The sequence below is a fragment of the Orbicella faveolata genome, unplaced genomic scaffold (genome assembly GCF_042242905.1).
Source record: "Orbicella faveolata isolate gen_17 unplaced genomic scaffold, um_ofav_v1 contig_34, whole genome shotgun sequence".
NCBI classification, from domain to species: Eukaryota; Metazoa; Cnidaria; class Anthozoa; order Scleractinia; family Merulinidae; genus Orbicella; species Orbicella faveolata.
The window spans coordinates 8,727,589-8,740,000 of NW_028301563.1; the positions used below are offsets into that span (position 1 = coordinate 8,727,589).

General features: G+C 37.1%; 1 protein-coding gene across 1 annotated transcript; it reads left to right on the forward strand.

Moving 5' to 3' along the window:
* The first annotated feature begins 310 nt into the window (after positions 1 to 310).
* LOC149104604 (uncharacterized) lies at positions 311 to 5,596 on the forward strand. The gene is made up of 4 exons (XM_089271302.1): positions 311 to 474; positions 3,221 to 3,480; positions 4,871 to 4,991; positions 5,424 to 5,596. The coding sequence occupies exons 1-4, from the start codon at positions 405 to 407 to the stop codon at positions 5,594 to 5,596; spliced, it is 624 nt and encodes a 207-aa protein (XP_089127428.1). The 5' UTR covers positions 311 to 404.
* The last annotated feature ends 6,816 nt before the right edge of the window (positions 5,597 to 12,412 follow it).

Genomic DNA, 12,412 nt, shown 5'->3' on the forward strand with positions numbered 1-12,412 from the left:
AGTGAATTTAGCTTAACTTTGTGGGTTATTTCGAACTTAAACTAGAATGGCTCTCGTTCGAATATATTCAACCAGCCTACATTTAGGCAAAAAAATATACATTAGTAATTAATTGAATAACCGTATTCTATTTCTTCATCAAAAATGCACAATTAGAATGGGAAGTTTACATGTGCTGAATAAGCTGTCAAGCGAAGACGTAACATGATTGGTTTACGCCTATTATCTGAGCGTTGTTTTAACTGTGAGCCAAATAATGCAATCTTTCATTAGTTGCTGTTAGCTTTTGTTGGACTTAATTCGACCAGACATCACTGGTGCTTAGACTGCACTGGTGCTTATTCAATACTGTATTGACTTGTATCTGGGACTTATTAAGTGCAGACATCCGCCGCAGGTTAAGAATGAGTTTTTCTCTGCTTTTCGTTCTCGTGTCATGGATTTCAGTAATCCCTTGTCCAACTCGAGCGCAGGGTGAGTTTGAAAATTTCCTTTCTACCTGCTTTGTATATTATAGATGCGATCCTTATTCAGGTTCCTTCAGTTGGGCTAAAGATGGCTGTTAAACTAGGATTATTGATAATTTGTGAAACGAATCTATTGTCGGAAATTATACCGAATTTCTACGAATTAGCATCACATCCTTTCCATTCCGGCTCACGCAGAGTCTGCGCCATATCTTTCCATGCTGTATTAATATTGTCAAGTGGCGGACACGTCAAGAGGATAAAGAAAATCAAGCGTATAATCCATTGATATTGTCACAATATTCTGTTCAATTTTGAAAATTAAGTGTATCTAAACAGGCCTATCTACCTCTGGTCGTGATCAGGAGTTAGTTTGAAGTCTTCCGTTTGAATCGGGGGCCAACACATTCGCTGATGATCTCCAATTAGCCATAGATTTGGAAGCAATGTGATAGAATGCTGCAAGCATTTGTGTTCATAACCATTTCATTCTAGAAAATTACGCATAGTCAGCATGTACAGCGAGGAAGTGAGACTAATTTCAAACTAGCTTTATGCCTAAAATATAAAAAGCAAATGACAGCAGTTTGAAGAAACCATGAACACTTGAATAAAGGTTGATGCCGAACATTTTCCTCTTCATTGGAAAAGGTGTCTACTAGTTAACATGAGGTGGTTACCGTAAATCCTTAGACAATCACTCGATCCATTTAAGTCTATTAAACAACGTCGAATTTGGATTTTCTGGAAATAATTAGAGGTTACACCTTTTTGGAATTCAAATGAGTTACATGCGACATGCGAATATTCTTTTGCTAGTTATCTTATCTGAATGCAATATCATGTATGAGAAACGTACGTACATCAGCCATGTTTACCAAATTCAAATTACCTACAAGTTTCTTATCTGGTATTTTAAACATAATTTTACTATGCGACACATGCATTTATGGCAAACGCTTTTCATTAAATCAGTCCGTTTCCTAGCGTGAGAAGTTTAAACGCTTTACTACATTATTTTGGCCGGTAAATCGAAACTTGTATGTTAGAAGAAGTTGTTACAGTTTGTCTAAAACCACCCACAATGGAGGCAAATTTGCGTAGACAACAGAACTCCGCTCTGTTATTGATTTGTTCGATTTTGGTGCGCGTTCCTGTAGGAGTCTTCCTTGTATATTTCGAGAGAAACACAAAATTAAAGCTGTTGACATTATGATGGCCCGAGTAAAGAGAATTCATATTTTGATAATAGAAATGAACGAATGAGTTTGCGTCGTTTTCTCGTTTTTTTTTTTTTTTTTTCACCAACGAAAAGGAAAATAAAACATTGTAGCATACATTAACTTTAATTCAAGATCGTAAAGCAGGTGATAGTCAGCTACTTAAGAAGCAAACGTCTCCAGCGTTTCCACCAAGTTACGGAAACACTCGTGAAAGTAACAGGCCACAAAAGCTAATACTTCGAGGGGAGGATTTATTCTTCTGCCACAGAGTGAAATTTCGGGTTCCACAACTATTTATTTATCTTTATTTTTCTTAACTAAATTTGAAAAGCTTGATCAGCACTCTCTATTGTCAGAATATTAATATGGTGTCTTAATAGACAGCCGCAGGTGGCAAAACCACCGTGGATATTCATATACACCAAATTCATATTCATACCAACAAATTCTCACAAGGACAGTAACTGAGAAATGTGCGATGCTTAGATAGGAGAATTTACATTTGATATCGGTAAGGGAAATATTAAAAAACAAGCCGTCACTCGCACTTTAAAAAATCGATTTTAAGTTTCAGACCTCTTTTACGTTCTTTGCTAATTATTTCTAAATTATGACTTCGAGGTGTCCAGTCTTCAAAATATTGGTAGTTTGCTATTCCATTTAAACAACAAGTAAGCGATTAAAGCAACAGCGTCGAATGTTTAAGAAAGAATTCACCTGAGGTACGAGTAACATGTAAACAAACACTTTGTACCGAGATTATTTACATCGTGTTGCAAACTTCTGTTTGACTGTTTTAAAATTCTTCTGAAAAATTGATTATTTCTAACACACTACATAGGGAAAAAACACTTGAAAATACTAGTGAAGTGAAACTAATGATATAATTTTACCTGCGTTAGCATTATTTCTTTGAACTGTGAAATTTATTTTATCTAGTTCCCATTAATAAGATGTTATTAGCGTTATTCAAGGCACCTAGTTGATATATCTTTAGCTTTAAGAAAATGTAAAAGGGACTGAAAAGTACCTAAAATTAATCTGGTCCACTAAAACCTGAAATTTCTCGATTTACTATCGGATTTCCTCGTAAATTCTTCTTAAAAAAGCGATGACACTGAAAAGTGAACTCATAAATAAATTATGCAGTTATCATGGATCCTCACAAGACTTAGCAAGCGGGAAAGAAAATTGCGACTACACTCTTAGCTCCCCTTTAAAGAAGTTATTTCATATATATTTGGTATCACAACAATAACGAACCGGTTAGAAATTAGTTTCACCGATTTGTTTATACAAAGGTCTGGCAAAAAAATCAATCTTGTGCGTGGAGAGTAAAGCGAAATAAAGATATACTGCATGTTGATAGGAGATACTATGTACATAAGCCCTCATCACTCACTCCTAAATTACTCTGTTCTTTTTAAAATGTTTGACTATTTATTTTTGTTTCAGACATTAAAAGCCTGTTTCAAATTTTCTTTTATTTATTATAAGCTCTAGATAAACATGTTTATATTTTTTTTTCAGATGGAGGACGTGAGCTGTACTTTCCAGCCTACTATTTCTATGCTGAGAAACGTTTAGTGAACCACTGGATAAAAGCCATGATTGTCAAGGACTTGGACGAGTGTGAATACCGTTGCTACCTGGATGCAAACTGTGTCAGTCTTAATATTAAGAACAAAGATCCCAACGGAACACATGAATGTGAGCTGAATAACTCCACTCACTTGGAGCACGACGGGAATCTGACGGACAGCCATCTTTACTACTATCGCGGCGCCGAAGTAAACAAATATGAAATTTTTAACTTTGCGCCCTCAATTACTTTGTTAGACTGTATGTTACCACCGGAAGCCCTAACTCACAAACGTTTCGGGCTTGAACAAGTAATGAGAGCAAGCAGGCCTGAAGGCAGAAACAAGAAGCGGCGGGAGGAAGGGGTTCGGGGGGGGGGGGGGGAAGCAAAAATTTCCTTGTTTAAACAAAGAAAATGAAAGAGAGAAAACAATGTTAGGATAATGCTGACCTATACATATCCAACCAGTATATAAATATATAACGAATAATCCCATGGTTCATGACACAGTTTGGCCAGCTGATTTCAACCTTTTGCTTTGTTTATTGCAGTCTGTTGATAAACAGAAATTTATAAGGGGACTGATTTTGTGTCAAACACGAGTAGCATCGTTCCACTATAAACACCGTCAGCCTTCTGAGCAAAGTCTCTCGAGCTAGCTGCCAATCAATTTTAGAATATTGCGATCGATATAAGATACTGTGCTGCAACAAAATACTATTTAGGCTATGATAAAGAATCGTTGTCGTTATAGGTTTCATGTAAATTTTGGTAGGCATTAGGCGATGCACGCAAAATATCCCAGTATTTTATCACAGATGGCTTAGATCACACTCGGTTTTTGTGTAATAATACCTCCTTTTCTTCCGCCTTTTGTCGGGTAACAGAATTTCAGTTTAAAAAGTAAAGAAGAGCTGTATCGTGTCAGTCGAAGATACTTCATTCCTACTTAACCTCGCCGGCTCTTAATTTCGCGAGGTTTTATTTCGCGACTTGAGGATACGGTCTTAAGAAAAGAACATTAAATTTCGCAAAAGTACATCGACAAAGGTCAAATAACAGTTGATGAGACAATTGCTTGACTTCGTAAATTTATTACCATAATTAATTTCGCGAGCGTTTTTTGCGAGTCTTAAAATTCGGGAAAAATCTTGAAAATTAATACTCGCGAAAAAAACTGACAGCGCGAAAAAATATGGGAACTTTAATACCAGACTATGTAAGAAATAATCCTTGGCTAATTTTAAATGATATTTAGTCACGGGTTCGTTGGTAATTGTTGATTATTTTTCCTTAAAAATATTCAGTCCATATGTGGTTTTGTTTTCAACTAATTAGCTCTCTTCCTCCGACTCATCGTTATCTTTAGCTTGTAAATTCGCCAAAACCCCTTAAGTACAGTCATCAAATTTTCTACTTGCAGACTACTTCTAGGGAAACGGGGTCCTCGGATAAGGAACTGGGAGATTAAGGCAATGGGAAAGCTGTGAAATTAAATCTGCTTGTGAAAATTTTTCCTGCAATCGCGAAATGCAGCTCCCAAATTATCGCGAAAATTAGTAAGAATAAGCTAACTATTTTTTGTTACTTTGATTTAGAATCATTGTGGAAAGAACCAGGAGAAGTGCCAAAACAACGCAACCTGTCTGTCCGGTTTTACAAGTAAGAAATATCGATGTGTGTGCAGTCCTGGTTTTAAAGGCGAAAACTGCAAGCAAAGTAAGTATAAAAGATATCTCAAACAGATATCTCCTACACTTTCGTCGTTAAAACATTGCAAACGGTGCACAATAAGCCAGTGGCATCCAAGGTGGATCTCCCTTCTTGTCCAATTTAAATAAAGTTATTTTAAGTTGTTTTGAAACTTCCAAATAACAGCATGAAACAGTATATAAAAAGAAACTAAACAGCATGGGTTGAAATGCCCAACACGGTCGTCAAACCAACAGTTAAACACGTTTTAATATTGCAACCAAAACAAAACTGAAGAGCATGATGGCATCCATAGCCTTCCATCCTACCTACATGTATTCTCTACGAGTCTTAACACTGACTTCTTTCCTTAAGTAGCTGGACGGTACCTGAAGGTGAGATGGATTTTACTTTACCTTTCGTGTTCGAACCTGTTAACTATTCCGTTTAATTCTATAGACATTGACGACTGTGCAAGTAATCTTTGCAAAAACGGTGGAACCTGCATCGATGGCATTAACGGATACACCTGCAACTGTAAAGCTGGGTTTATCGGGGAAAACTGTCAAACAAGTGAGCTTATTAGCAATGTGTTTAAAAAGGTTTTGGCTAGAAAAGCTTCCGAGGTTTAGGTAAATATCTATTCAAAATTTCGAAAAGAACTTGTCGAGCGGGTCGCATTCACCCCTTCAGCCCAACCCCGCCCCAATCTCCCTGCTTGTATGTCCTATATTCTTTTAAAGATTTAAAAATCTGTGACCTCTTTCCTCGGGTTGCATGTTGAGGGTGGCCTGAAGCAAGGAGACAGACATATGAGACACGGGGCGAGCTGAGGTATTTAGGGTTTTTATGTTAAATTAATGTCGGAATTCCTAATGAGAGTCATCTCGAAGAAGCCAAGCAGGGATGCGCAGTAAAGAAAAGATGAATCGAAAGAAGATAAAAGAAGTAGAATTTCGGCTATCAACTTTTGAAACTTTCGGAATTTTAAAGAAACGAATTATCGTCCACCACAAATTCACGAGTTCCTTTGAGTCTAGGACTCATGTGAACCTTTTTTGGCCCACTTATCTACTTTGACACTCTCTGAATATCTCAGTTTATAAGCCATCAAATATTTTCGCTCGCATTCGATTAGTCTAAAAGTAAATTTATCACGTTACTGAATATTCCCTAGCAAAACTGGGGACTATCCGAGTGAAATTCCCTAATTTTATAAATTACTGGTGTTGCGAAAAATATTTGAAGGATAATAAACACAATAGCTTCCATTTGGGGAGAAAATATGCTTGCATTTTTGTTCTTGGACAGTATCTGTTCCTCAAAAACTCAGAGTTTTCCTCAAGCTACGCTCTCGGAAAACTATTCTCTTTTCGGAAAAGATATTTAACCGCAATTGCTTTTAATCTCGCAATCTGATTGGCTAATTTCCCGTTGTCGATAAGAGTACAGACAGCGCTGCTCGCGTCAATGTGTCACGCAATGCCTTTTCCAGCTCGAGCTCTGAAAAAAAAAAAGGAAACATTTTCTTTTAACGTTGATATTGTGGTAAAAAAACAAAACAAAACAAACAAACAAACAAACAAACACATCGATTGTGGTTTAGGGTTTTCTGTACTCTTATCGACAAGGATGTGCGTCATCACAGTGGTCAAAATTTGTTTTGGACTTGGTATCTTGGTATCTTGGTATCTTTAATCGGCAACCGGGACTCGGAGAATGAGAGGTATTCTGAGAGTAAAGTGTATAAGAACATAATGACGCCGACCAGACTTGAACCAAGACCTCTCGACTAGGAGTCGAAAGCGCTCTGTAGCAAATACGATTTCTAAAGTAAGTCCGTCAAGAAACCCAAATGCTCGTAACGATTGTCGAAGATCAAAGAAGAACCGTGTTTCACTAAAATTTTGCGATGTTTTGCATTTTAGGGGAACAAATTCTGCGATTGCAAAAAAAAAAAAAAAATGTAGGCAAACAAAGTCATACTAGTCGATGAAAATGTAGACAAATAAAGTTAAAATACTCAAGTTTTTGTTAACAAGTTAGGTTGGTAAAGGTCAAGGGCCAGAAATTAAGTAGCGGGGTTTGGATTGTTGAAAATGATGTTCACATTGTGTGCACAGTGCAGTTGCTGAAGACGGACTCCAGGAAATTTCCAGTCTTGTCGTGAGCCACTACCACACTGTTATTTTGACGAACATAAGAAGACTCGGTTGTGCTATCAGTTGAGAAGGCTGTTTGACAGGACTTCACTGCACTTGCAAAGCTAGGATGTGGATGAGCGCGTGTTGAATTAGGGTGTCTCAAAATTGAAAAAGCCTATTTCCATGGGAAATACTCTGTTGAAACTAAACCCTTCCACCGCTAGCTAGTGACAGTGATTTCGTCACAGTGATTTCGAGAACTTTTGAATTTTGTCGTCATGAGGTCATGTGAAAACGAACTATATAGATTGCGATTTAAGAAGTGTGGTTGCATTTATTATTTTACTCTTTTTTGGCTCTGAAAAAGTCTGATTTGACTTATCAAGAGGAACACAGAAACCTGTGTGTATTAACTAAAGATCATTATCAACGTTTAATCATGTATTTATTATGATTTATTGATATCATTATATGGCTGTGCCATAACTCGCGATCCGTTGTGATTGGCTAATGGCAGGCCAATTTATCGTTATTTTTGATATGCACTGCAAAACAAATTTCTTAATGCGCCCGCGTTCGTACCCCTCTCAGTCATACTTTTAACGAGTAATCGTATAAAAAGCTCGAGCAATTAAGAATCGATTCACGATGATCTCTCGTAGCGTAAGTCCTTTCAAATTTAAAATTGTAGTCGTTTTCATACGATTACTTATACTTATTATCCATATTTCTCTTTACTTCAACAATGTTGAAGATATTTTTCTTTATTTCAACATTGCTGTTGTTGTTGTTTTTAGCACATACAGTATTGTGTAAAAGTAATTCCAACGATAATCGTCGGTTATTTACGTATATTTATTTTTGCTTTAGCTGACATATGTAAGAACTACAAAAATCTGACAGATGCAGAAAGAAAACATGACTACAGAACAGAAAACACCAAATGTGACAACGGACTCAATGGCTGGTATCGTTTCCAAGGAGCTGCAGGAACAAAAATGGTGACCACATGTCCAGCGATTAATAGTTGTGGTGCACGATCCCCTGCCTGGTTGAGTGGTCAAGATCATCCTACAGAGGCTGAGGGTACAGTCACAAGAACAGTCTGCATTAACGAGCTTGGAAACTGTTGCCAAAAACAACACTTCATTAAAGTAAAGAATTGCGGCTCCTACTATATCTACCAGTTGACTCACACAGGGGTTTGTGACACCCGTTACTGTAGCACTGACTAATCCAGTTACAAATGACTTTAGTGTTAAACCGATATTGACGCCTCTTTCGCGATCTGATTGCTATCCGTTTGCTTTCGTTGGTCTTCCTTTTACTATTTGAAAACTGCGACTACTAGAAAGACACCCGATAAATCTGCAAACGGAGAAAAAAAACAACATATAATTTACTTATTATAATTTATTTGAAGATTAATGATAACGTTTCCTCAAACGCAGGAAACAGGCGAAATATTTAACGTGTAAAGAGACGCCCTAGAAGGATGTTTTTGGCTTGAAATGTTGCGGTGTAATTTGTAACTACTCCACACAATGCTAACCTGTCGACAGTAGAAAGTGAACGACTATCTAATTGTTCGACCGTTAGGTCTGGCACTTCTAAATGGAACATAAATATAGAGAAACTCCAGTTGGTTGCGTCGCTCGAATTTGAGGAAGGACGATCCAGAGGCGGATCTGTGGGAGGGGAAAGAAAGAAGAAATGACTGAGGGAAGAAAAGCCGGCAGGGCAAGTGAAACAACGCCCCCCCCCCCCCCTCCTTAAGCTCAAAGTCTGGATCCGCCACTGCGATCACATTTCAAATATCAGTCAAGGATCTCGTGACCTTATCATCATGTACTAAGATCTACAAATGCCTATATGGATAAGCTCCTATTGTTAAGCGATCTCAAATTCGTGGTGTTTCCACTAAGAAGTCCAATAACATTAACCTGAGCAATTAGAGGACGTCTTTAATTGGCCTGTCATTCCTGTCCGTGAAACGCTTGAATGAGTTTGGCCATGAGATAAGAAATTCTGCATTATTCAGCTTGTTCAAAAACAAGGTGAAAACCCTCCGGTTTTCATGATCTACATAGAATTGTCCTACATCATATTGTATCATTTTTAACCTGGAATTTTAATTACTTTACACAAATTTTATGTTAATGTAAATCAATTCTGAAAAACCCACTGGAGAGAAACTAATAAATAGTATAGGGCTGTATTGTAAGTGGAGGGTCGTACAGGCTCCATATTGCAAATCGCATACCTAAATCACTCTCGACAGACGACTCTAACCATTCGGAGGACTCGCATCTTAAAATCACATAGAGTAGAGTAGTGAAATCACGTATATCGACTAATAATTCAAGTTCTTCACGGGTCACGCAAAACCTTCAGGTCACGCAGTACGAAGAACAATTTCTAAAAGTCACGTTTCGCGGAAAAGTGAAATCAGCTAATCACGCATCATGAGGATACCCCGGTACGACCCTCCAATTGCATAACTGGTGTCACAGATAGTTGTTAGTTGTTTGTTTGCTTGTTTGTTTGTTTGTTTGTTTGTTTTACTAGTTTTTTCCGTGTTTATTTACATGCTGGCAATACCCTTTCTTCGTGTTTGTGTCTTCCCTTGTTTGTATTTATTCGTTTCCTTGTTTTCATGTCTCTTTCTTTACTTTCATGTTTCTTCTATAGTTTGCTTTTCTACTTCGTTTGTTTCGTTTTTTTTTTTTGCGAAGTTGTTTTTCATTGTTGATTTGTTTTATTGTCTTTGTGTTAGTTTGCAGTCCCATATGTTCGTCCTTCTTTCATTCATTTCCTCGTTTCCTCTTTTTTTTTCTGTTTGGTTCAATTTATGTGATTTTATCTCGTGCAACCATGGTTACAAAGAGTTTTCTAGAATGGGATTTTTGTCCCTAACTCTTTAAAAGAAAAACAATAAATAGAAAGGGATTTAAGTTATTTTAAGAATTTTGATAGTGTATATTGGGGAGTATCTGTGTAGGAGGAGGTGGTTAGGGGGTAAAAGAGTATCGTCCACTTTAGCTCAGGCTAAATTAGTGAGAAGGATTAATTTGTTCACTTCAATGAAGGGCTTGGTTGCAATGATAATTCAGTTCACGGATAAATTAAAGGTGAATAGTGTTTACTTCGTTGTAGCAGTTTATGGAAATAACACTATTTAATATTTATAGAATGATGAGGAATTGCTATTTAAGCAGTTCTTTTATTTAAGCTGATTTCTTCACGAGTAGCTCAAACTAAGCACGTGAGCGTAATTACCACTTTACGAAATATTTTACTATAGTTCGACCCTTACACCTGTTATTAAAAAACATAAAATAAGAAGATAATTAAATTTACTATTGTAAAGTGCCATGAACAATTAGTGGAGTAAAGCGCTCTGGGAATTTTTTCTTTTAATTTCAATATCCTTATAACAGTAAGTAGTCATGACCTATAATATTTTAAAAGATCGTATGAAAAATACTCCTGGCACTTCAAAATCTACAAAACTAGGAATAAAATGCTACTTTAATCCTAGCTATGTTGTCTTTATGTACCCTTTCTGAGATATAAGCATTTAAAGCTGAGACTACGGATACATTTTTAACGGATACATACCATGGCTATGGTAACCTATTATGCCATGAAGATGACCACAACTTATTCACCAATAATTGGAAATTTTTGCGATACCATCATTTTGACAAGTGGCATTATTTATCTGTCAAAGTTCAACTGCTGGAGACTGTTAAAGCCGCTTTAGAGAAAGCATTACATGTGTGTAATATCAGGATACAAAAAAAAAAAAAAAAAAAAAAATACATTCATGATATTAAACAAGAAGATCTGTTAGATCTTATAACCGCGCTTTTAGAATTTAACTGTTTGCTTAGCACTACCGTCGGAACGCAGTGCACATTCCAAAGCAGTTATTGATGATTCTTTTCTTACTGTAGACATCACATAACTTGATCAACACAAATTGTATTATTGCACCATCAGTGGTAGCCGTTGACAAATCTCCGATGACGTAATGGTCTTAATCTTTGTAGAACTTTCTTCGGGATATGTATGGGCATGAACGATATAAATGACACGACAATAACACTATTAACAACAGCTTTCTTTCTTAAAAGTCATGATTAAATTTGATTGGTGTTTTCCACGAGTAAAGGGCTAGCAAAGTAGTCACACAAGTCATATAATTTAATAATAAAACTCTATCCCGACCGATGTATCGATTTTGGTCACTCCAGTGACCACAGATTGAAAACGCGACAGAAAATTGGCGTTACTTTCGATTCTGACCAAATTTGGACAGTGGGATGATCTCATCATTAGCCAATTACAGGCCATTTTTCAGCTCTTTTCGTCATATCCCCCCCCCCCCCCCGCGGGAGAATTTTATCAAGTTAGCTAATGGCGATCACCGTCGACGAAATGTTTATTTGCTCAAAATTGGGGCAAAATCTTTCGGAGATGCAAGTCAGGACATTTGTAAGGATACAGAAAGTAATTTGGGACCGGTTGCTGGCTTCTAAGGCTGAATTTATCCAGAAGTAAGCTGTATTTTCGTTTTCGTGCCGAAAGCCATGCGATGAAATATTATCGGCTTGTTCTGCTGTCTTGTTCTGTTTTTCTCTTGGTCTTTTTTGTAGCCCGCCGAGGCCAGTCTTTGGTCTAAATCAGTTGAAAAAAGTTCGAAAAAGATGTTCCCATTCAAGTTTAAGCTCTCAGGCGATAATTCTCGAGTTTTTTGGCCGAAACGTCGGCTTTGTTATGATGGTGTTTTTCGGTTGCTATGGGCGACCGTTGCTTCCTTTGTTAGGTCAAGTCTGGGGAGTGAGGTCACAAAAAAATTCTAACTAATTCTAGTTTTGTTCGATTTCGCTGAAATTTTAACACGATAAAGCTGGATTGTTAAGGAATAGATTTACCGTCTGCCGATGTGTGTTAGCTATTAACGCTGAAGTGTTATATCGCTTCGAAGTCAGGGTTTTGAAGATATTTTTTTGCAACGTGTGGGTTCGGCGTGATTTTGTAATCGGAGGTTTCGGTTGACCCCGAAGGAAAAAATATCCAGAAAAGGTCATTTCATCGACGATTCAAACGAATATAAATATGTACATGTTCCGAGCTAAATTTCTGGTGAAAAAATATAATTTTTGACGAGCGCTGGGTTTTTAATTTTTTCCCACGAAAGATGAGATTTATTAATGTTTTAACAGCTTTTGGCGAGTAAACATCACAGGTTGCGTGACTCAAAATTTGGCCGAGTGGAAGCTTGGGTCTGCTCGCACA